The sequence below is a fragment of the Mauremys mutica genome, chromosome 3 (genome assembly GCF_020497125.1).
Source record: "Mauremys mutica isolate MM-2020 ecotype Southern chromosome 3, ASM2049712v1, whole genome shotgun sequence".
Lineage (NCBI taxonomy): Eukaryota > Metazoa > Chordata > Testudines > Geoemydidae > Mauremys > Mauremys mutica.
Window position 1 is genome coordinate 105,804,348 of NC_059074.1, and position 23,775 is coordinate 105,828,122.

The 23,775-nt window shown below is 38.6% G+C and overlaps 2 protein-coding genes across 15 annotated transcripts in view; one reads left to right on the plus strand and one right to left on the minus strand.

Annotated features, from left to right (window-relative positions):
- ECT2L (epithelial cell transforming 2 like) overlaps positions 1 to 11,644 on the plus strand; it is a 58,892-nt gene extending 47,248 nt beyond the window's left edge. Inside the window, exons 22-23 of one of the 3 annotated variants that reach the window (XR_006578482.1) lie at positions 1,004 to 1,382; positions 11,276 to 11,644. Coding sequence is in view for 1 of the 3 variants with exons in the window: in XM_045011734.1 (XP_044867669.1) it covers positions 1,004 to 1,134 (131 nt within the window). In the remaining 2 variants the exon portion in view is untranslated. Of the gene's footprint in view, positions 1 to 1,003; positions 1,771 to 4,708; positions 5,819 to 11,275 lie in introns of those variants that run through there. The other 2 variants (XR_006578481.1, XM_045011734.1) reach the window with 2 other exon arrangements.
- REPS1 (RALBP1 associated Eps domain containing 1) overlaps positions 5,062 to 23,775 on the minus strand; it is a 121,315-nt gene continuing 102,601 nt past the window's right edge. For 9 of the 12 annotated variants that reach the window (XM_045011741.1, XM_045011742.1, XM_045011738.1 and 6 more), the window contains 8 exons: positions 18,316 to 18,388; positions 15,972 to 16,090; positions 14,000 to 14,064; positions 10,731 to 10,916; positions 9,954 to 10,049; positions 9,224 to 9,372; positions 8,410 to 8,515; positions 5,062 to 6,412 (listed from right to left, as the gene is read on the minus strand). In XM_045011741.1, the coding sequence (XP_044867676.1) occupies positions 6,344 to 6,412; positions 8,410 to 8,515; positions 9,224 to 9,372; positions 9,954 to 10,049; positions 10,731 to 10,916; positions 14,000 to 14,064; positions 15,972 to 16,090; positions 18,316 to 18,388 (863 nt within the window). In that variant the 3' untranslated portion in view covers positions 5,062 to 6,343. The remainder of the gene's footprint in view (positions 6,413 to 8,409; positions 8,516 to 9,223; positions 9,373 to 9,953; positions 10,050 to 10,730; positions 10,917 to 13,999; positions 14,065 to 15,971; positions 16,091 to 18,315; positions 18,389 to 23,775) is intronic. The other 3 variants (XM_045011739.1, XM_045011746.1, XM_045011745.1) reach the window with 2 other exon arrangements.

Sequence of the window (23,775 nt, forward strand, 5' to 3'; positions counted from 1 at the left end):
AAAGCCTGTCCCCTTTGCCCAGCTGCTTGAGCACATTCCATTCACATTTAACTTTCCTTGTTCACTCTGTCACGCACCTGGGCTTGACACAGTCAGTGCTGTACACTGCACAGACCCTTGGGAAGCAGCTCTGATCTTATGTTCACTTGCTACAATGTTACCGGTGCTGATTAGAATGTCTAGGTACCTGTGTTTCTGGGGCAAATCTCTTATTTTACGGGCTAGTAAAACTGAAATGGCCCCAAACTGAAGCTCTGCTGGACTCCCCTTATGCAGCCCATGTGAGGAAACTGACCTGGACACAGTGCCTAGTGTCACTGCTCACCCTCCTGCCCCTGAACATTGCTGCACAGGGAGGAAGCAGGGCCAAATAGAAGGGAGAAAAAATCTGACCCCCCACACCATGTGTCACTTCTGTGATGTATCCAGTTTGGGGAGGAAATACCCCTCCATACCCCTCTCAATACCCACCCATAGTGACATGCTTAGTAGCTTCTGTCTGCTTTTCCCCATCCCCAAGACCCTAAGCAACCAGCAGATTAAAAAAAATAAAAAAGAAAATCTTAAACCGAGAAGGCCAGAATCCATAGTTAGATTATGTTAGCATAGCTTCCTCAGATGGCCCAGTGCAGGTCACTGGAGCTATGCCTATAGACCAGTTTAGGAGAACGTAGGGTTGAAAGTCAGCATATACTTAGATTTCAAACTTTTAGCAAACATGATTCCTAAAAACATGACTTAACACTGTCCAGTGTCTCCCCTGTGATATCTACCTCACTTTGTGGGCTGTATTCTATGGGCTTCCCATATGATCAGACCCACATTCTTAAATCAGACAAGCAGAAGTATTTTTTGCTATTATGTCCTTAAACCATTGGAAGTCAGAATTTAAGAGTAAAGCTATTTGCAAGATTCTATGAAACTCTACCACCTATCCCTTAGATAACTTATTGGTCAAGAGCAGTTAATACACTAAAGCCTTTTCTTTTTTACACACTAACAGATATCAAGAATGCATTTATTCTACAAGGCCCAAAACGCCAATGGATTTGTTCTATAGAGGATGAAGATGATAAATTTACATGGCTGTCTGCACTGCAAAGTGCAATCAGCTGTAGCATTGAGAAGAAATGAGATTCATCTTAGTGTTTAGGATGCCCAACTTCTGTAGTATGTGCTAATTATTTGTGAACAGATATTTTGTGCAGTTTCCTACTCCGAGAAACTTTTGTTCAAATTCTGCATCATTACCAAAAAGTTAGCATTCCTTTTGATAGAGTACTATCATGTGTGCGCCTCAGACTGCAGGAACTTATGGTAGAATCAACACTCGTCAACCTGTAGCTGAAACTGAAATCACCCAACAAGGACTGCTGTAGAAGGTATTTAAGCAGCATAGTAGCAAAAATAGATAAGTTATGTTTAGAATTTACATGAACGAACGGCTCCTTATTTTTCTCCTAGAATTATTATTTGCTCTGGGTCTGTTCTGACATTTTTAGGAATCTAATGTCAAGGAATTCTTGCAATTTGTTTTGGTTTCATGGAATAGAAATGTGTTCACTAAAGGTTAAGACATACAATGCTTCAAACACTACTTCTCAAGAACTTCCTTCTCAGTAAAATAAGTTTTTGTGCTTACTATTAACAAGCAGATTAAGACAAATTTTTCTGCAAGTGTATTTTGGTAAAGTATTTTTAGGGTGTGTCTACAGAGCAAGTTACTGCACAGCAAGCCAAGGTGTGAATCTACAGTGTTCCAGTTTGCCACTCAGTAATGTCCAATATGGACACTACTACAGTGCTGTGAAAGCTCCAGAGTGCTGCTTAGCCTACAAAGAGTAGTATGTTAGGCCCTACTCTAGAACTTTCACTGCACTGAAGCAGTGACCACACAGGACATTACTGAGGGGTAAGCTGATGCCCTATAGATCATACCCTGGCTTGCAACACAGGAACTTGATAGGTATAAAAGCCCTTAGTGAATAAAGCTTATGTGCATACATTAGAGGTGGGAGGAGAAGTGTACCTCAACCTACCAAGGCCCAAATGAAGAACAGAATGTTTGGAAGACTCAATGAAGGACAAAAATTATTCATGTAGGAAATTTAAAAATGCTGTGGATTCATTCCTTTAGTGTAATAACGTTTTATAACCTTAATTTTGTAATTCTCAATTCTGGATGTCAGACGTATTTTTCAGTAATAAGTGAGAAAAATCCAGTCCATGTAAGACGGAATCAGTGCCTTTGGGATGAAAATGAGGGACCCTTGAGATGGACAAGAAAAAACATGAAGAATAATTTATTACACTGACAGTCTTAAAAGTAGCATTGCCTTTAAAAAAAGAAAAGCCTTTTCACATATTCAGTTTTATTTTGTAGATAGACATGGGAGAGGACAATGAATAGGTATTGAGGGAAAATAAGCAACAGTTTAAATGGTGGAAGAAAAGAGGCAAATTAGTAGAGGGAAAAGATGGGGGGTAGTGCTAGAGGGAAGAGAAAAATTGGATCAAGAAATTGATGCTGCTTGTTATAGCAGCCTGCAATAAGTTTAGTTTTTCCAAACAGTTTGAAGAAAAATACTGTGTGCAAACAAGTGTGTACAAACTATATTTGCATTTATCCTTCCTCCCCTGTTTATTCCCCAAACTACTCTCTCTGCAGTAGCATGCAGCAGCATCACAGATTGCAACCACACTGTCCTAGGCACTGTACAAATACAGAATCTCTGGCCCAAAGAGCTCACAATCAATCTAGGATTATAACTAGGATGACCAGATAGCAACTGTGAAAAAATGGGACTGGGGTGGGGGGGATAATAGACGCCTATGTAAGAAAGTCCCAAAAACAGGACTGCCCCTATAAAAACAGGATATCTGGTCACCCTAATTATAACAAGATGCAACAGGTTGCTAGAACAAACAAATGGGAGACAGAAGGGATTGATGAGGGAACATTAAAACAATTACCGGTATGTTTTGCATCCGACCAACTTCAATAAATGGGAATTATGTCTAATTCCTAACAGAATATAAATCCTACCCACATTACTTTAGATGAGTTAAATGTTGATGACCACCACAGAATCTGATGTTCTTAAAACAAAAGATTGTAGTGAAGATGAGAAATTAAACTAGCCCTTTAGATATTAGATTTTTTTCTAACTAAAAATTTGGTTTAAAGTTCACATGAGTATTCAAAATAAATCACAAGAAATCTTTAAAAAAACATTAATCCTATTTCTCCTGCCTAGATATAAAACTGGTATTACTGCAATTAAGCTCTTAATTTGATGTACAATTTTGTTGATTCCATTGCAAAGATTTGTGACATTGAGATCCATATATGCATTTAGGATTTGAGAGTAAAAAATTTTTTTACATTTAATTCAAAGGTCTGAATGTCTGATTTATGTTTTTTTTTTAAAGAAATCTATTTTTATAAACAAAACTGCATGGACAATTACATGCATACAATTAAAAAAAAAAATCATGTTCCTTGATTGTACCAGAGGACCTAGTTGGAAAATGCAGCATATGGTCTTTCAGTGTTACCCGGCTACTTGATAGTTAGTTACAATGGTGACGTGATCTTAGACCAGGAGTAGGCAACCTATGGCACGGGTGCCGAAAGTGGCACGCGAGCTGATTTTCAGTGGCACTCACACTGCCTGGGTCCTGGCCACCGGTCCGGGGGGCTCTGCATTTTAATTTTATTTTAAATGAAGCTTCTTAAACAGTTAAAAAAACGTATTTATTTTACATACATCAATAGTTTAGTTATTTATTATAGACTTATAGAAAGAGATCTTCTAAAAACGTTAAAATGTATTACTGGCACGCAAAACTTTAAATCAGAGTGAATAAATGAAGACTCGGCACACCACTTCTGAAAGGTTGCCGACCCCAGTCTTAGACTATTAACTTTTCTGGGTTGCCTTGCATTTCTCCTTTTCGCTTATACCTGATTTCACTAAATTTAGTCTGACACTTAATCTACTAATTGACAACATATTGTGCAAGTGTGATTTCTACATAGGCAGTTTATTTTTTAAACAAGTTATTCATTATAGAAATCTCAATCCACCTACATGCAAATAAAAAGATCCACTTTTTTAATTTCACAGTGTGAAATTCATTACTTCTATGTTAAGGAATGCTAGTTTGCATATGTACAAAAGAAAACAGTAATGTTTCCATGACATTTTCAAAAAAATATAACTGGAACAGATGTTAAAAGTAGTAAAATTTCCCCACAGTATTTTTAACAACTGCAAGTATCCTGTCAATGTATAGTTATCAGAAAGGGAAACATACTAATCTATTTTCACTGTCCAAACAGAAGTAGTAAATAGCATAAACAGTAGAAAATTTGATTTAAAATGGTCTTTTCAGTAATCAATTGGTAATGTGGTTAAGAAACTAATTTAAAACCAGTGAAGCAGGGAAGGTCAAGGGCTTCTAAACTGTGATCTATTTAGTTTGATTACATTCAGAAGGTACTGTCACAGAAATCTAACTAATGTAATTTATTAGTGACCTCTTTTCACCCAAGAGTTACACTGTAGCAGCATACTGCCTTTATACAGGATGCCTAGGTTTATTTCTAAATTTAAGATAATATCCATTCTACCTTAGCGCTTTTCATCAATAGATCTGAGAGAGCTTTGCAAAGGAGGTCAGTATCATTATTCATATTTTACAGATGGGGAAGCTAAGGCACAAAGAGGTAACACGACTTACTAAAGGTCTTCCAGTTGGTGAGTGGCAGATCCAGGAATGGAACCCAATCTGAGTCCCAGTCCAGTGCTTTAGCTACTGCACCACACTGCATCCCTTATGCTTGTACTCTAGAAACGAGACATAGCTTGTGCGACTATATTAACAAAAATGAAGGCTAGCCTCACTTTACCAAGAAAATCCAAGATGGCCAAAAGCTGAAAACTAGAAGAACAAAGGATTCTGCTGCTCCTTGTGACTGCCATCAAAAAGGTTTAAAAATATATTCCTGCAGATTTGTGAGAGTTACAAGTTCCAGTTAAAGATGAATCAACAAAATTAAAATATTGTGCTGTTTTATTGGTGTAAAAATCACACAATTGCTAGTTCTGATTCTGCTGAGATACATCCATGCGATTTAACATCTATGATCCCACAGCCAGAAGAAGCCATTAAATAGAATATCTGCTGTTAGTCAGCAATTAATGCAAATTTACATATGAGATCAAAAGGTGTGTATCATACAATATACAACAAAACCTAATACAGTACATCAACCCCAATAACAGGATACACTCAGGGAATTTTTTGTTAATAGTGAAACCTGTCTATATGCCAGAAGAATAAGGCCTGGAGACAAGGTAACAGAAGGTAACCCAGAAGTCCTAAGAAACAAACTGTTTATTTTTTGGCTGGGAATTAGAATTTCAGAGAGGTATTGACACATTACTTGACAGTACAATCTGTTACAGTAAAGACTGGTGGATATGATCTGTTAATAAAAGGTAATGTGTGAAGCATGCATTTACAGGTAGTGCTCAGGAAATGTGCAATCAATACATTGGGAATTAACACCCAATTCTTTTTCACAGAAGAGATGACCGAGGAAGGTCTGTTACGTATAGTATCAGTTGTACCATAGGTCATTTATATGCATGCGGCTGAATCAAGATCATGAGTGGAAAAATGTGAACACCTGGCAATCTGGTCACATACTGCACAAAGTATGAAACAAAGATGAAATAACCAATTTTAGATGATATGGCAAGGTAGCCTGCAAGAAACTCTGTGGCAGCCTGAGGGAGCTACTTTATTGCAAAAAAGGCAGGCTTTCTGGAATTGTGAATTACTTGCTAAACTGTGAAAGGTGGTTTGGGAGATCAATTTTGGTTCACATACCAGATTAGTTTTCCTGTTTTACACAATAAAACAAATGCTGCAGTGTAAGAGGCATTTATGGTATATATGTGCTTTAATGTTAAAAGTTAACTGACAAGATGTCCTTTTCTTTGACATGAAATATAGAAACCATTAGGTAATTAATTCCAGTTTGAAGTTTTGGCCACTGAAACTGTGCAAACTCAACTCCAGTAGACAGATCATGCACTCCCAAGGAAATGGCAGGGGAGGCAGTGCCAAGATTCAAGGAAAAAAGTTATCCTGGTTTTTTTTGATTGAAGTTAAAATACTTAAATGCAACGATGGACAAACTGGACAGAACAGAATCACAAAATTTAATGTTGAATTGAGTGCATTTCGCTGAATGAATGGGTCTTTCAATAGGCTTTGAACCCAATCCCCCTTTCCAAATTTAGTAAATTCACAGTTAACGGCAATTGGCTTATAGGTGAGAGAAGGGTCGAAGCTGTTCCAGTTGGACTTCCAGGGAGATTCTCTCTTCAAGAACATCCTGGAAACGAAAGATTTTCAATTTATAGTCCAAAGTGAAAGCACATTGTGAAAAAATTCTTACTGTGATCAAAATAAGGTAAATGTAGGCATCAGCTTTGGGCACTCACTTCAAGTTGTTCTCTAAAGAATACAAGAACCCCTTCCTTTCAGCTGAATCAGAGCCTCGGCTAGTGAATTCTACACACTATGAATGAGACCTTTGTTAAAAAATAAAGCCATTTAAGCAGGCTGCATTCCTTTTTGTGCCACCCAAATACTAGGCAAGGATAAGTAGGCATGAATTTATACATATGATATTTTCAAATAAAATTGGGAGAAGAGAGTGAGGCAGAATTTCACTTGTTAAAGTTTCATGAACTTGAAGTTTGTTTTCAGTGAATTTCACCCATCCCAATTGTCTTTAAAGAACTATAATACAGATTTGAATTCAGACTTGTCAGTTTTCTAAATGACTTGCACTCCTATCTAGCCAGCATAGCATAAATTCAATGCGTTTAGCATCTGGATTGGTTTAGTATGAAATTCATAACTAAGATGAGGTGCTGAAAAAATAAATTAGGTAAAAGTACATTGGCATCCAAAGACAAATTCAAAAGGTAAAGCACAAGACAACAGTGAGCAATGTAACTAGTTAGGTTAGATTGGTGACTGTTTTCTTGTGTTTATTTACTGAATTGCAATATTTGCATTTCAGACATTGTGCCTTTTTATTTTTTTCAATAATATGCTTATGAAATGAATCAATGTTTTGTGCTTTACATTTCATTAACATGTTTCAGGATTTGATTCTCCCCTCCCCCACCCTAAAGGCTGAAGAAAAAAACCACAAATGCACTTCTAAGTGCATCTGCTAGTTTTCCTAATACCGTCATCTCAGAATAGTGATATTAAGTGTACAAGTTAGTTATTGTTCTAGTCTTATTTTTGCTATACTTAACAGCACGTTAATCAGTAATATCAAGATAATTAGAAACAAGAAGGCATCTTGTAGAAACACTTCTTCAACACAAACTAATTTTCTTGTCCTTTCTATTTTCAGAGTTCCACAAGAGCACATTGCAAATAGCTATCTCCTGTAATCACAGACTCATTGAAATGTAGGGCTGAAAGGGACCTTGAGAGGTCATCTACTCCAGCCTCCTGCATTGAGGCAGGATGATCTATACCTAGACAATCCCTGTCAGGTGTTTGTCCAACCTGTTCTTAAAAACATCCAATGACAGGGATTCCATAACCTCCCTTGGAAGCCTATTCCAGTGCTTAACTATCCTTAAAGTTTTTGCTAATACTGAACCCAAATCTCCCTTGCTGCAGATTAAGAAGATTACTTCTTATCCTTCCTTCAGTTGACATGGAGAACAATTAATCAATTACCTTCCTCTTTATAATAGCCCTTAACATATTTGAAGACTTATCAGATTTCCTCACCAAATCTTCTTTTCAAGACTAAACATGCTCAGGTGTTTTTTTTTTTTTTTTTAATTTTAATTTATTAACTTTTCCTCAAAGGTCAGGTTTTCTACACTTATTTTTGTTGCTCTCCTCTGGACTCTCTCCAATTTGGCCACATCTTTTGTTAAACGTGGTGCCCAAAAGTGGACACTGTATTGCAGCTGAGGCCTCATCAGTGTCAAGTACAGTGAGACAATTACCTCCCATGTCTTGTATAAAAACACTCCTATTAATACACCCCAGAATATTAGCTTTTTTCGCAACTGTACCACATTGCTGGCGCATATTTAATTTGTGATCCACTATGTTATCCACAGATCCTTTTCAGCAGTACTAATGCCTAACTAGTTATTCACTTGTGTATAAAAACAGCTTAACATTTTAAATAGCTATCTCCTATGCTCTCTCCCATATACCATTTGTGTGTTAATACACACAGATCTCTACCTTGGTACTTAAATGGCCCCATCACTATGCTATCTCAGCCTACACATGTGCACACACTTCTCAGAAACTGACATACAAAGAGAATGATGGTATTACCTTTAACTGTTGCTGTAATTCACTATTCAATCTGGCCAAAACAGTGTTCGTTTCCTTATTGCGTCTAATTGATGCCTGAATTGCTTTCTTGTCTTTCCCCACGGACCTGAGGATATATTAAGTGTTTTTTGTAAGTCTTTTCACTGCCAAGCATGCCAAAAAATAACTGATAAGTCTACTCAATTCCTTAGTCCCTATTTAAAGTGCTCAGCAAGAGCTGTACAAAGGACACTTTTACATAATTTAGTGACTCTTCCCACTTATTTTCCTTTCTATAGACTAGAACACAGAGTAGATTAGCCTTGTTTTCACAGAAGCTTTGCATACCAGTTTCCTACAGAACAAACACAATTAATTACATTCTTAAATTGCTATCAAAAATGTACACCTTCCAGACTACCGATACAATACCAGATTGACTTTAATTTAATTGGATTGTGGTTAGCATAGACTTGAGGATAAAGGAGAATATGACAACTGCACATTTAAGTTCAAGACCATCCATACTCACCAACTTTATTCAAAATTAACAATACAACACTAACATTTACAGAGCACTTTTGATAGTCAATGTATTTTGCAAAATGTGAGTAAGTTTTTCATCCAAACAATTGGAGTGCCTTATTAGGTATATCTCAACCTTTAATATTTATGTTGACACCCTTAGTAGTATTATATATCTGATTTACAGTCACTAATAGTTATTCAACACATTGTAAAATCGCTTGTAGCTCTTCTGTAAGCTAACAGTATTATTTGCTGTTTCAGTGTGAACTTCCCAATATTAGACATATTCATACTCATCCTGGGTTACCTAGGGATAGATGGCTGTGAAGCAAGAACAGCAGCTATGACACCTGTTTTCTGTGTATGCTCCTCAACTTCAGGTCTCAGCTCATCTTCCGATTTTAACCTTCTGCGAATAGGCTTTGGTGGTGGAGCAAGAGGTGTGGTGCCTTTTCCCTGGGAGGCAAAAGGCAGCCCATAAGCAAACATCACAATTAATTATATTTGTACTCAAATCAACTGGCTGTGCAAAACTTTCTGTGAAACTAATTTATTTACTGTACGAGTTCTGAGAACATTGACTCATAACAGGTCTACTTGAGTTCTCTCAGGTAGCATCAGAAAAACTGCGTGAGAATAATTGAGTAGTAATTGACCTTGTGGTATAGGTATGTGTGTGTGTACATATATATATAAAAAATGATAACGGCTCCAGCCATCTGTTCCCTATGGACTAAAATCCTAAAAATAACCCCTGTATGAATCAATTTTGGTAACAATCTGATTACATGTAAGCAATCTACCTTCATTAAAGTGAGCTTCTACTGTCATAATTTTAGATGGAACCAGCCCAGCAAGCATGTAATATTTTAGCCAAAAATGTAAATATTTCAAGAAGTTCTGAGCCTTTGAGAACTGAGTTCAAATGGAAGCTTCTGCAAACTCAGATGTAGTAGTCACTAACTGGCAACTGTTCTAATACACATTCTTCTATGCGTTAAAACCTACACTTTCCTCTTAAATTTCATTTTACATACCGCATTAACAGGGACACTAGCAGCTGCCTTGTCTTCAACTCTGCCATCTGTTTTGGCAACTCTAAGGGAGCCTGCAGAATCAGAGGGTTTTTCAACCTACAGAGAATAAGACAGTTTAGAAACTCTGTACGGGTCTGCAAATATTTAATTCTGTTACAATTAGGATGATAGCCAGGTGTGTCACACTGGTGTGTTCTCTGGTTATATGAACACAGTTTACAATCTCAAGACTCTTATGTGAGCCCAAGTCCTCTTTAAAAGCTCAGGGATGGAGAGAAAGGGCTGTAGCTGATTACCAGCACCATCTAGTAAATCTCTACGCCACACTACTCTCACTATTTCTGATCTGCAATAAGATCACATCACCAGAGACATGTAGGAAAATTATGTTTCATGAGAGGCAGCAACAAGAGAGGATTGTTGGACCCTAAATTATAACCTCTTGCTACTGCAGCTAACCTCAGTACAAAGAGTCGACCAAATAATAAAGACTTATTTGAAACTTCTGATCTAAATCAGATGTTACATATTATTTATACTTTAGTAACTCAAAGGCTGGCAACAAAGATCAGGGCCCCATTATGCCAGGCATTATACAAAAACAAACACAATAAGACTATACCTGCCCAAAAGAGTTTACAAACTAAACAGATTTGACAGACAAACCGTGGACAGGGAAACAGGCAGGATGTGATTTATGCAAGGTCTACTGGGTATAACTAACAGGGTACACCAATATATAACTAAGTGGTCTACAATATATCCATTTACACTGACCTGCAAAACTTCTGAATGTGTTTCAATTTCATCCTCCTCCTCTTCATTTACACTTGATGCAGCAAATGCCTCAAACTGGCTGAAGTCTGCAAAATTTGGCTGTTCTGGTATTTGCTGAGGTGAGGTACTGGTATGAGCTATTAGGCTTTCAGCATCCACTGGGCGATGCACATGAGGACCTACACCCTATAGCAAAACAAAGATGACAGTAATTACTAATACTGTGTTCTTGAAATAACTGACATAACATAGGAGCAAAAATTGTCCAAACAAGAGTTTATGCAAGAATGCTAACCAAGGACAATTATTTAATTAATGTATTACTGAAGAAATTACTGCCTTCTTTTAAACTTGTAATAACGCTGGGAGTTTCTATCCTGTCACTGGAACAAACTTGCTTCTTATCATACAAGTACAAAATGACTACATTTGTAAGAAGGGGCAGAACACTTTGGTCGCCCATTATCAATGGTACAAAAATTATCAGTGGTAAAGTTGAACTTCTTTCCTTTCTCCTAAATTGTTTTGTTGTCCATTTTTCCAAGTGTACATCTCTTTGAACGGATAAAACCTACCCTTCCCAAAGTGCTCTTCTGGAGTTCAACTGAAACAGCAGGAAGGTGAACGACAAAAAAAGGCAGATGGAATATTGGAGGCTAAAGGCTACACAACAATTCAGAATTGAACAGTGTGAGAGGAGAAACCCTGAGCAATACCAAGGTGTGCTGGAGCAAAATGTTGGTTCATTGCTTGCGAGTGTTGTAGTGATTGATACCAATGGAAGAGTGCCTTCAAGCACAAAAGTAGTACACCAAATCATTTAAAGCACTCCTGGATGTATCTTGGGGTTTTTTAGCGTACAGCTTGTTAATTTTAACCTTTTGTTTTTAAAATAGTTTGGGAATTACACAATGGTCTCCCCCGAGAAGTAGAAATACGAAGGATAATTATTAGGGGAAGTATAACCTTTATATTGTCTCCTATTTTGAATATACATGTTTATTAACAACTTATCTTAGTATTAATTAGACTTTTTGACCCTCTTTCTGTGTCGTCTCTAGGAAGTTAAGCATTCTTTTAGGGTTAGTTTGCAACAACCACTTCCAACTCAATGCCTATAAGAAAAACAAACTAAGGATAATGAATGATTCCCAGTTTATATTTACTGAAATAAGTGGCGGGAGGCTCAGAAACTGCTACTTCTTGAAGACTAGCTTGTCATTTTGGGGAAGGCAAATTGAGAAGTCCCTTTTTCTTCCTCTATCCCAGTCTCAAGGTTAATGTACTTTAATATTTAAAGTAAGGTGGCTGGCAGTAAAGTAGATAAAACCTTTCTACTGTGACATGCTAATTAATAATATGATAAAGTGCACATCAAAAAGTTTTTAAATTGTGTTTTTAAAACTAAGGTTATGCATGAAGGCAGGTTTTATTTTGTTAAAAATTCCAATATGAACTAGCATGAATTTGACCTAGAACCCATTTTAAATATTTAGGTTATATTTGATGCTTATGCTAGCTATAACTATGAGGCAACCCCTGGAACTAACAACTACATTTCATAGCACTTAAAACTGTATATGCCACCTGTGACGGTTCTCAGGGTACCCAGAACTATGAGTCACCTTGTTACCCTTGCCTCCAATGAGGAGTCTTTTCTTGTGGTAGCTGGGTGACAGCTTCCTGATGCTGCCAGTTCTTCCTTCGCCAAGCAGGTTAACAATACCTGCACTGCAATCCCTGAGTCCCTTTGAATCGTTCCCCTGTGATACAGCCCAATGTTGACTAATCACAGAAATTTCAGATCCTCTGCAATCAAAGGTGCAGCATACCATAATTTACCAGTTTTACCTTAAACCACCATTACTGTCAACACAGCACTTGTGAGCACTTATAATAAAACAAAAGTAGGTTTATTTAAGAAAGAATTAAGATTTAACTAGTGAGAAACTGATGGTGGTAACTGCTTACAACACAAAACAGAATCATTAAATGCAAACCCAAGTTTACACTTATCAAGTTACCTTTCCTATATAATAAAGTTGCTTCCCCAACAAACATGAGCCCATTGCAGAGCTGGCTGGTTTCACCAGAACCAGGATAAAAGCTTTCATGGAAGCTCCCTGCTCCTTAAGGGATGTCCTCAGTGATGGAGCCACAGTGCCCTTCTCTACACTACAGCACTTACAGCAGTGCAGCTGCACTTATGCAGCACTTGTGGTGGAGATGCTCTAAGCTGACGGGACAGCTTAACTCCTGCCTCGGTGAGAGGCGGTAGCTATGCTGGCTCGAGAAGCTCTCTCCTGAGTGACGTAAATTATACCAAGTAACCTGTAGCCTAGATGAGGTCTATGTCATACTGAAAACAGGCAGGGTGAATTCCTGCCTTGTTGTAGTGTTTCTTTTCTACCTTTAAATGGTTTTGATTGTTTATCATGGTCTCTCATGGTTTTCCATTGACTGTTTTGGGATATGGCAAGGATAGACAATAGAACCTTGCATTGCCTAGACAGCTGACTAGGGACTGATTAGCAACTCCCTCTTGCTTGAATGGATGGATCATCATTGAGACACACCACTCAGGTGACTAATTTCTACTCCAAGTCCATAAAGCATACTTTAGATAAATACATTACTCCACAAATATTACCTGTACATACATCTCAATAAATTTTGAGTCCTGACAAGTTACATGCTTTCTGTAGCTAGCTTACATGTTACTCTTCATGGATAAATATCCTCTCAGACGTATGTTTGGTGCAATAAGTTTGTCAGGTTTCAGGTGAGAGTTTACAAAGAACAGGGGACCCTCTGCCAAGGGGTGTCTGTCTCACCACTCCCAACTCATGCCACAGTATTTGTGTAGCATATTTCTGTATCACTACCCAGGAATTATTCTGGGAAGGGTGTTCAAACGTTTGTAAGTTTCTGCCTCTCCCCCCAACCCATGTGGCTCCTGGACCAGAGACACTTCCCCTTGACCTCAGGGGAAAAGTACTTCAGGCTTCAATGTCTCCTTTTAGACCACTGCTTCCCTAGGAGCAGGTCCTCATCCTTCTGGGGAAGCCCTGCAAGGTGGCAGAAGCCTAGGCTTGAAAGCTCTGGTACACATTCATACTCCCAATGTTTCCAAAGATTGGCCTTGTGTGCTTCCTTGCTGCCCATATTTTAGAGTAAAGTTAAAAATTCAACAGACTGAAAGACTGCACATGGGCAAAGAATTATACTAATTAAAAAAAAAAAATTCTAACAGAATAAGTCAACTTCACCTGTGAGGGCAGTGGTCTTGGAGGCACTGCAGGGGGGTAGGCAACAACTCCAGCTTGTTGCTGTCCTGTGAAGAGACATAGGTTCTGAATGACAGTTGGATGACAGGGCTATTTCCATATATTAGGACATGCTCATTGCAAACATGATGAACATGTGTTTAGTTTTCCACTCTGCCAACATGAAAATAAGCTGTGTTATCTGCGCACAAGCTATCATAATCAGGACTGTCCTTCAGTGAGTGACATGCCACAATTATTCTGTAGCCAAGGATAAAAGGTGTCGGCTATATTTAAGATACAGAAGTAAAATATAAGTATTAATTAATGTTGTAACACAGGGCCTACAGGTCTCAAGCATAGCCAAATTAGGCCTTAGGATGAGTTAGCTATATTACAAAGCTAAATTAGTGTAAGTAAATTGATGATAAGCCTGCTAAACTTGTGTCTGGTTGAGATATCCTGATGTTTTGAAAATAACTGCTGAGTTTGGATAAGAATGTCTACTAAAGATTAGTTGAGACCACAAGATAACCGTTGGTACTCACGGTGAACTGTTAGAAACTTCCTTAATGTTACTGTTACTATGGTGATAAGATGACAAATGTTAATGAGTATGAGAACTAATGAATTAACCTATGAAAAACAAGGCACCTACTAAGCAGTGGGGAGTGAAAATTCAAACAACAAAAAGGGGGTAATAACCTTCCTAAATATGTATGAAGCCCAGTGAGTGTCAGCATAACATATCATAAAAGCTATACCCTGGTGTAGTGATGATTAACACTTCAGGTTTTTCACCAAGGCATGGTGTGAGTAATCCAAATCTTACACATTCTAAATTAGTGTCTCTACCAGACTGCAGTGTGTATTGTATGGTTGGCTATTAAGATAAATTATTACAGAAAGAGCACTAGATAACCTCTGTTGTGCACCATGGGGTCCCCCTTCTGTTGATAACCTCACCGCTACAGTCAATCTTGTAGGCTGAACTCTCATAGATTAAAGTAGGTGTAAGCCCTCACCTTGGGGCAGGTAATTGGCTACATCAAACCATAACTACAGATAAGGCTACAATACTGTGGCCTCTTTGGTCAAACAAAAATTGGCAAAAGGACAGAGCAAGAGACTGAGAATCAGACCTGGGTTCTACTCCTCACATCATTTGTTTGTTGTGTAAACTTCTCTACACCTCAGTTTTTTTCCCCAGCAGAAAAACCCTTTTTACAGTGCTTTAAGATCATGAGCTGAAATGATAAAGACAGCATCTCTGTCAACAAACAGTAAATTACCTGTAAGAATTCTCTGAGGCTATAAATCTATTACCACCCTTTTGCATCTGAATCCGCATCTGTGAAGAACTCCTACTGCTTCAATTTTGAGCACATTCAATTTGGAATGTTCAGTCCTCAGTTGGGTCACTGGGGTTCATGGCTCCCATTCTCAGGACCACCCTGGGGGGGGCAAGTGGGGCAATTTGCCCAGGCCCTGCAGGGGCCCCGTGAGCCCTGGCCCGGCAGCGGTCTGGGTCTTAAGTGGTGGCAGGGCCCCTTCAGTGCTGCCAGAGACACGGAGCAACTGAAGGGGCCCCCCACTGCTGAAATGCCACTGAAGACCTGGACCACTGCTGGGTGAGTACAAGCACTGCAGCTCCCCCGCTTTGCCCCAGGTCCCCTGAATCCTCTGGGCAGCCCTGCCCATTCTCATGTTCATCCACTTGACTACACTGCCTCTCATTTACTGACATTTTATTTAGGAACCTACTGTTTTAATTAAGTTGTTGATTAAGCCACTGTTTTCCTTTAAAAGGGAGTCTAAATTTGAATAAAAGCAATTAGTAGATTTAAGCCTTTCACTTCAAACCTAATGCTGTCTATTTAAAAAAAAGTTAACACTTTCTCCAGAGATTTTTTTGTTGTTTAAGATAATATGTACTAAACAAAGTAACAAACACATGGATGTATAATATACCTACCTGGAGTAACTGTAAAGGATCTGTTCATATCTAAAGATGATGATCGAGAATGTGAAGGATGAGGTCTAGGAGGGGGTGGGGGTGGTGCAGTGTTCTCTGGAGATGTTCCTGAATGTGACCTGCAAAACAAGTAAACCTCTATAGAGGCTTAGACAGCCAGAACAGTAAAAATTCAATTGCAAAGTGCAACCCAAAACATCTATATGAAGAAATCTTGTTTCAAGATTAATAGCCGCTACCAGCTCCTTTTTCCCCAGCCAAATTTAGTTTTTAAATCAAGAGACTGGCATTTCTCGCTTCTGATAACTGAATTTGTTTTTATACCTTTATTTCTTCTTCAAAATCCTCCTTATTGCACTCTTATTACCTATTGTAATGTTTGTGGAAGCCTATAGTGTCTGACAGCAGACATCCCAAGTGTTAATTCAGGAGAAGGTATGCAATATCCAACCTAGACCGGAAGTCATTATGATCAGGACTTTTGTGAAACATTTAAGTTTCTGTCAGTTGCCTGAATAGGAATTGTTTTCTACTGTTAAGTGGGATGGTGTTAAAGAAAATGGGAATTCCTGGTGGCTCTGCCTCACTCAAATACAAGTCAGCTTTGAACATGATCAAGCTGAGGAAGTGTCAGTATATGTTTGCAGTTGTGAATGCTAGCTTTTCCATCTGAAGTTTCTATTACTCAGTGCATTTGTCTAGGATCTTGAGAAATACTGCCCTTATTCTTGGATGTTTTGTTATTTTGTATGAATTTTAAACTCTTACAAATGCAAGACATATTAGTAATGTCAAGATCCAAACACAGATGCAGATCCTGCAAAGATTTACACCTTTTAGGCAGTGGTGACTCCTTTCACACAGCAAGCCTCTCAGTGTGACCCCCTTTATAAATTAAAAACACTTTTTAAACATTTAACTCTCTTATAAATGCTGGCGGCATAGCAAGGTTTGGGGGTGGAGGCTGAGAGCTCGCAACCCCCTGAGGAGTCACTACCCCCCGTTTGATAACCCTTGATTGAGGGGAAATCTGATGTAAATCAAAATAAGCCCAAACTCAGAATGAGGTTAAAGAGAGATGAAGTCTTATGTTGCTGTAGTGATTTTTTGTCTAGAGTGCTTTTGGTGCACTCATTTAATTAAAAAAGAAACTTGGGGGTAAGTCTATACTACAGAGGCCATGTCAGCATAACCCCACAATGTAGATGCAGCCTACACCGATGGAAGGGGGTTTTCCTGTCTGTGTAGCAACATCACCTCCTCAAGTGACTATGGCTACATCAACAAAAACCACCATCTCAGTAATGTAAAGATTTTATATAAAAGTAGACAATGAATCAGCTTTGCAATTAAGTAACACTGGAAAACACTACAAGTTAATTACAAACCCTTTCTGGTTATTTTAACAGTTTTCATAATGTTTACTACATGAAATCACTCTAATTATTTTAGTTTTAAGATACAACTTTGAAACTGATCCTATGCTGTTTAACAGCAACATTGATTTCCAGTCCTACTGTACAAAGCCCCCCCTCCACATTGGAGATTTTCAGTGCTTTTAAAATCCTCTTATATATGATGTTCTTATTTAGTAAATCATAGTCTAGTAGAACCAGACAGGTCCTTGGGAAGTCATCTAGTCCAGTCCCCTTCACTCAAGGCAGGACTAAGTATTATCTAGACCATCCCTGACAGGTGTCTAACCTGCTCTTAAAAAATCTCCAATGATGGAGATTCTACAACCTCCCTAGGCAATTTATTCCAGTGCTTAACTACCCTGATAGTTAGGAAGTTTTTCCTAATGTCCAACCTAATGCTGCAATTTAAGCCCATTGCTGCTTAACCTCTGAGGATAGGACAACAAGAACAATTTTTCTCTCTCCTCCTTGTAACAAAACGTATGTATTTGAAAACTTATGTCCCCTCTCAGTCTTCTCTTCAGACTAAACAAAACCAATTATTTCAATCTTCTCTCAGAGGTCATGTTTTCTAGACCTTCAATCATTGTTGTTGCTCTTCTCTGGACTTATCAAGTAGAAGGTTCTCATGACTGAACATGGAGTAATAGCTGACTAGCCAATTCCAGGCTTGCCACTTTAATCAAGCAGTGCTGTTCTGCTGCACCAGAAATTTTAACTTTATACATATTAAGGGCAGACTGGTACACTTCTACATATATCACTAGGGAACAGGTTGCCTACACTTTTGGTTGTTAAAATAATGGCCACCATAAATTGTCATTTGGCCTTTTAAATGCTAGTTAAAAACAGCCAAAAAGATCATTTGGGATGGAGGAAGTGTGCTTTATAACCTTTAATATTTCTTCTGTTACTACTCTACTGACCGTTGCCGAGTTACAGTGCTTCCAATCTGCTCTGGATCCGAAGTATAGGAGTCTGAACTGCTGTAACCATCTGCTGGTAGAATGAAAGTACAAAATTTCATTTTTGTAGTGTTAATTTATCACAATTTAATTATGCTAAAAACAGCAACAGGTTATATTACCTATGCAGCAATAGAAAAGATTATTTCAAGTCCAAAAAAGAAATGTACCTTATTGTTGTACTTCCCTGTAAGATATCATCTGGGCAGGATTCTAAACCTTGAGTCAAAGTAACTGAATGTCCCCAAAGAATGTAACAGTAAAACAGTCGTTGGCAGAACAAACTAAGACAATTCCCACCATGGGAACTAGTTGGTGTATTTTGTTTTTAAAAGATGAAGAGTAAGACCTAAGAATCAGGCTTATTACTTCAGAACCTTTTAAAATACATCAGAAGACAAACAAGCAGGTAATGAGTATAGGTTCCTCTATTTTGTGAACAGTTTCTGCAGGATGGACTTGAAGCAGAATTCCTTCCTAGAGGCCAAATCAATCAAAACCTTTGTAAGACATATAGAGATCAGGACCATGTAACTGCCCTGACATGTATCTGAGAAGGGAAACAACCCTGAAGCAGAGCAGCAGCTATGTCTTGGATTGAATGAACTCTGACGTGGGTTTCCAGCTTTAGGCTTGCCAATTTGCAGCAATGTGAGATGCAACCACAGAAATATTTAGATACAATCCTCTTATGTGATAGCACTGCCTTGGGAATTTGTCAAGTTGGGTTGACTGTCAGGATCTAGAGTAGCTCAGAGTAGAACCACTAAAAACTTAGAATCATAGAATATCAAGGTTGGAAGGGACCTCAGGAGGTCATCTAGTCCAACTCTCTGCTCAAAGCAGGACCAATCCCCAGATGGATTTTTACCCCAGTTCCTTAAATGGCCCCCTTAAGGACTGAACTCACAACCCTGGGTTTGGCAGGTCAATGCTCAAGCCACTGAGCTATCCCTCCCCCTATTCTCAGGAAGACAGAAAAGGCTCTCACACACAAATTGGAACAAATTGGCAAAACTGGCTCATTAAGGTGGAATTCCATGACCACCTTGAGGAGAATCTCAGATGAGTCCATAGCACGGCTTCATTCTGGTGAAGCGTGGTTTACAGTCAATAATCACTACAGCATGAGACTTGCTATGACCTGAGATTATTGCAGTCAGAAAAGTGGATGCCCACCTAAGAAAATGGAGTCTCAGATAATGAAGTCTCCTTTTGAGTTGCTTAGTATCTTTGGCAGAATATATTAATCTCTCATGACACAAAAGGCTTCCAAAAAAAAAAAAAAAAAAAAAAAAAAAAAAAAAAAAAAGAGTCAATACTCACAAGAACCTGAAAACAAGGTGATACAGTGACACTGGTCAACTGATTCATGAGATACCAAAATAACTGACAAATATCGTTGGATGAAATTAGTCTAAATTAATCTCAGAGGTCAAGAAGCTGCGAAGAACAGGTAAAGAAATCCACATTGCCCTGTTTATATCTCAAATCTTTTTCTATCTACCATTTTAAGCATCAGCATTAATTTAGAAGAGTTCCCCCAGGATACATCATGCCTATCTAGAATTTCTCTGGCCAAAAACCAATTTGGGTCCCTGAGATCCATGACAGAAGTTTCCTCATTTTTAATTACCAGGAAGCATGTGGAATAAAATCCCACCTATCTCACTGGCATGGGTTTGGATTTCCTATAGTATCTTTCACAAATAAGAGTATGTTCAAAATCATTCTTGGCTGAGTAAGAGGAGGGATTCAATAGGACTGTAAGAAAACCTAATTTTTTGGCTCTACAGAATGTTTAGGACCCACATCATATCCAAAACCTCTGTAGCTCAGGACAAAAGGTTAAAGTATGGCTCCAAAAAACAGGAGTTCCTGGCAAACTCTGGCTAGCAATATATTCTAGAACCCTTAAAAATGTTTGGTGCTCATTGAAAGAAAAATTAAAACCTTTATGTTGCTGCTGATACGGAGGCAGAGTGCCCTGAGCATAAAAGCTTGCTACTGACATAAAAGCTTGCTTTTTAAGTGAGGCATATCTTCCCTCCCTTCAGAGATGGACCAGAAGGAAAAAAGACTAAAAAGAATAAGGGTGGCCTTTGACTTCATTGCCTTCTGTAGAAAGACATTCACTCACATCACAGAGGTGTTGTGTAGCCTCCAACAAGCTATAAGTCTGTAGTGTTGACTTCCAACACTGAGACCAAAGGATACTGGGGACTGTGCTGGAATCCGTGGTGGAAAAGATATTGCAGGATGCTTCAGTGGTGAAGTTACTTAGCTGGGACTAGAGAGAAGCTGGGTGGTACAGACAGAGGCCCAGTGATCAACTGTTAAAGTCAACTCAGGCTAATGATCCGAGGATTTCTCTTTTGAAAGCTATGCCCCCCAAAATTAAGTTTGCACTTCCGGCTGTCTCACTGGTGAGCTGAGACCCAGAGAACACTACAGAGATGGTATCTCTACATTAAGAAATTCTCACTGGTCAGTTTTTGTTTTAAAAGACGACTGCATGTCCCCGTACACTGTGCAGTTGGGCCGAGTCCCTTATCATAGAGTAAGGAGGCAGCCAGAGGCATCACTGTACTTAGTTTCAGCTCCAAAAATAGAAAAATTCTATGCATAGCAGATTAACATTTAGATATGTATGGGTGTAAAAAAAGGAAAACCTGCTCAGTGTGGGAACTATGTACATAATGAAAATACTGATATCCAAATATACACATTCTTTAAAAACCGAGGGATGCCTGAATTAAGGTGCATTCAAGTTACTAAGAAATACTGACATGTAAGATCCTTCAATAGCACCCCCCACCCCATCCAACAGAGTGGTAACAGACCTCTAAAACACTGTGTATAGAACCATTTCTTGAAGAAGCCTGTGTGCAAAGACAATGTCTGTGCAAGCTTGAAAAACTGTATTAATATTTTGTGGCAATGTAAACGTTAGATGAAGTGGTGATCTTGTGAAGTTCTTGCAAAAACCTCTGCTTACCATGGAAAAGGTAGACTGCCAACCACTATCCGCGCTCAATGGACCAAGTTCCCTTGCTTTATAAAAGCTTCTTATACATCTTACAGAGGAAACCTGGAGATTATCTTCATTCTGATCTTTGAAATGATCAACTGGCATAGCACTTAGTTTTCATAAATCCACAGAAGAGTGTATTAACCTTCTGTGTTGGGTATAGATTGGCTTTCTAACTTTAGAATGAACCAGTGTCACTGAACTGCTACATCTGATACCACTTTCAACACCACTTCCTTCATTCTGTCTCATATCAGGATAAGAAATAATGGACAAAAATATAGAACCTCAGTTTGGTGAGGAGGTGCTATCCGAGTACTGAATACATTCATGAATACTCTACATGGCACAGAGTGAAACGGAACTACATTATTTTGATGTGACCCTGGTCTTAAGGTAGCTATATGTAAGGAAGCCTCCTTCAAGTCTACAGAAATGAGAAAGAAGTGTTGTAATATAAGATAGCTATATAGTGGATGAAGTGGTCTGTATCTTGAGCCTGGTGTACTGTTTGTGGAGCCACTCAAGGTCCAAGATGCCTCTTAGTCAACCAGATATCTATAGAGAAGAGCAGTAAAGGATGGTAAACCTCTCTGGGCAAGAAACTTGCTTTATCATTCCAACAGAAAGTTACTGGACTTTTTTGTAATAGGATGGTTACTTCTAAATATGTTTGGATAAGGGAATTTGGGCATTATACAATTAACTGCAACAGTACTTCCCTTCCCTTGATGACACTGGAGGAGCGTGAGCAACTCCTACAAGGATGGGGAAACATAACTCTGCCAAAAAAGTCCAGTCTTGCACACAGTTTAGAATTTTCCTAATTCTGTTGGTAATGCTAGTTTTCTACTGGTCTGAGTAAAACTTTCTAAAAGGAAGTACTGCAGGAGTATATTCCCAGAGAGAACAACACTTTATTTTCAGGTAGGCAACAGCCAGTTCAGGGAGGAAAAAAGCTGCATTCTAGAGGTCTGTTTACTAGATGGAGATGACCAGCTTCTTCGTAACCAACCACTCTGTTCCTCAGGGTATTCCAGTATATCCTGGGATGCAGTCTAGTCTGCAAATCATCTACGCCCCCTACATCTGATGGTTCTAGAATTTCTTAAACTCAATAGCAAAAGCTTACATGATTTAAGCAGAATTTAACCTAATTTAAATAAGTAATAGATTCAAAATCATTTCTTATTGAAAGGTTTTCTTATGCAGCACTGCTCAGCTCTTTTGGTTTTTTTCTTTTTTTTATAAAACCTGGAAAAAATGACAATTTTCTTCTTGCTCCAAATATTACTTTTGTTCACTTCTTCTCATGTAGTGACTCTGCAATTCCAGCTCTAAATGAGTTCAAGTGACTAGGCAGACCGCCAGCCAACCTCTTCTCCAGGGACCCCTTTCAAAAGAAAGGGTTTATCTTCTTTCCCCTGTACAGAGACACACGACTAAGCAATGGTAATGTCTAAAAAGATCTTTTCACTTCCTGTCTGTTGGGAAATTTCATCCCTTTGTCTTGCACAAGAACCTCCATAGTCTAGGCTTCCATGAGCACATCAGACCTTTGTTTGAGTCCCTCCACAGGTTCCCAGTCATTTTCAGATGCCAGTTTAAGGTCTTGGTTCCGATCTTCAAAGAAGTTTATGGTTGAAGCCCCAGATACATTAAAGACTGAATCTGATCGATGAATCACCAAGACAATTGCACTCATCTAGGGAAATGCAGACCACAAAGACCAGAAGGAAGCACTCTCAGTCAAGATCTGGCTATGAAACAAGCTTCCAGAAGACAGTTAAGTCCCATCTGATTGTCCATAGGAAACTGCAGAATTTTCCTCTTAGAACAAGTCTATCTACCACAGCAAGAACAATACTCCCTTCTACCCAAATGACTCCCTCCTCGCTCCCTGTCCAAAAAGCCACCCCACAAATCAACTAAAAACGAAACAAAATAAAGTCCTCAAGTAGAATTTTTACACTGAACAAGGGAGACTAACTACAGGCTCCACGAAGTTCACTAGGGACCTTGTTATTCATTTCATGTGGAAGGTGCTCAGACACTATGGTGATGCGCAGCTCTATAAAATCCTCAGAAAGGAATAAGGTAACCCTCCTAGGCTACCTGATCCACCTCCTCATCTGTTAGTCCATGATGAAGAAAAACTCCTTGAAGAGATCGTCTCACAATTTCTGTGTCACAGTATAAGAGACAGTCAGTTCCAATTGCATTAACTGGTTTCTTGAGGTATACAGATTAACATAACCTTCCAAATTATTTTCTATATTTACTTGTTTGTAATGGCATTTTGCAATTTCTCCTGGGAAAGGCATAGGCTTCCAGTGTTTGAGAAGGGTCTTGGATTTGAGACAGCCAACTTCAGCGGAACATCAGGCCAC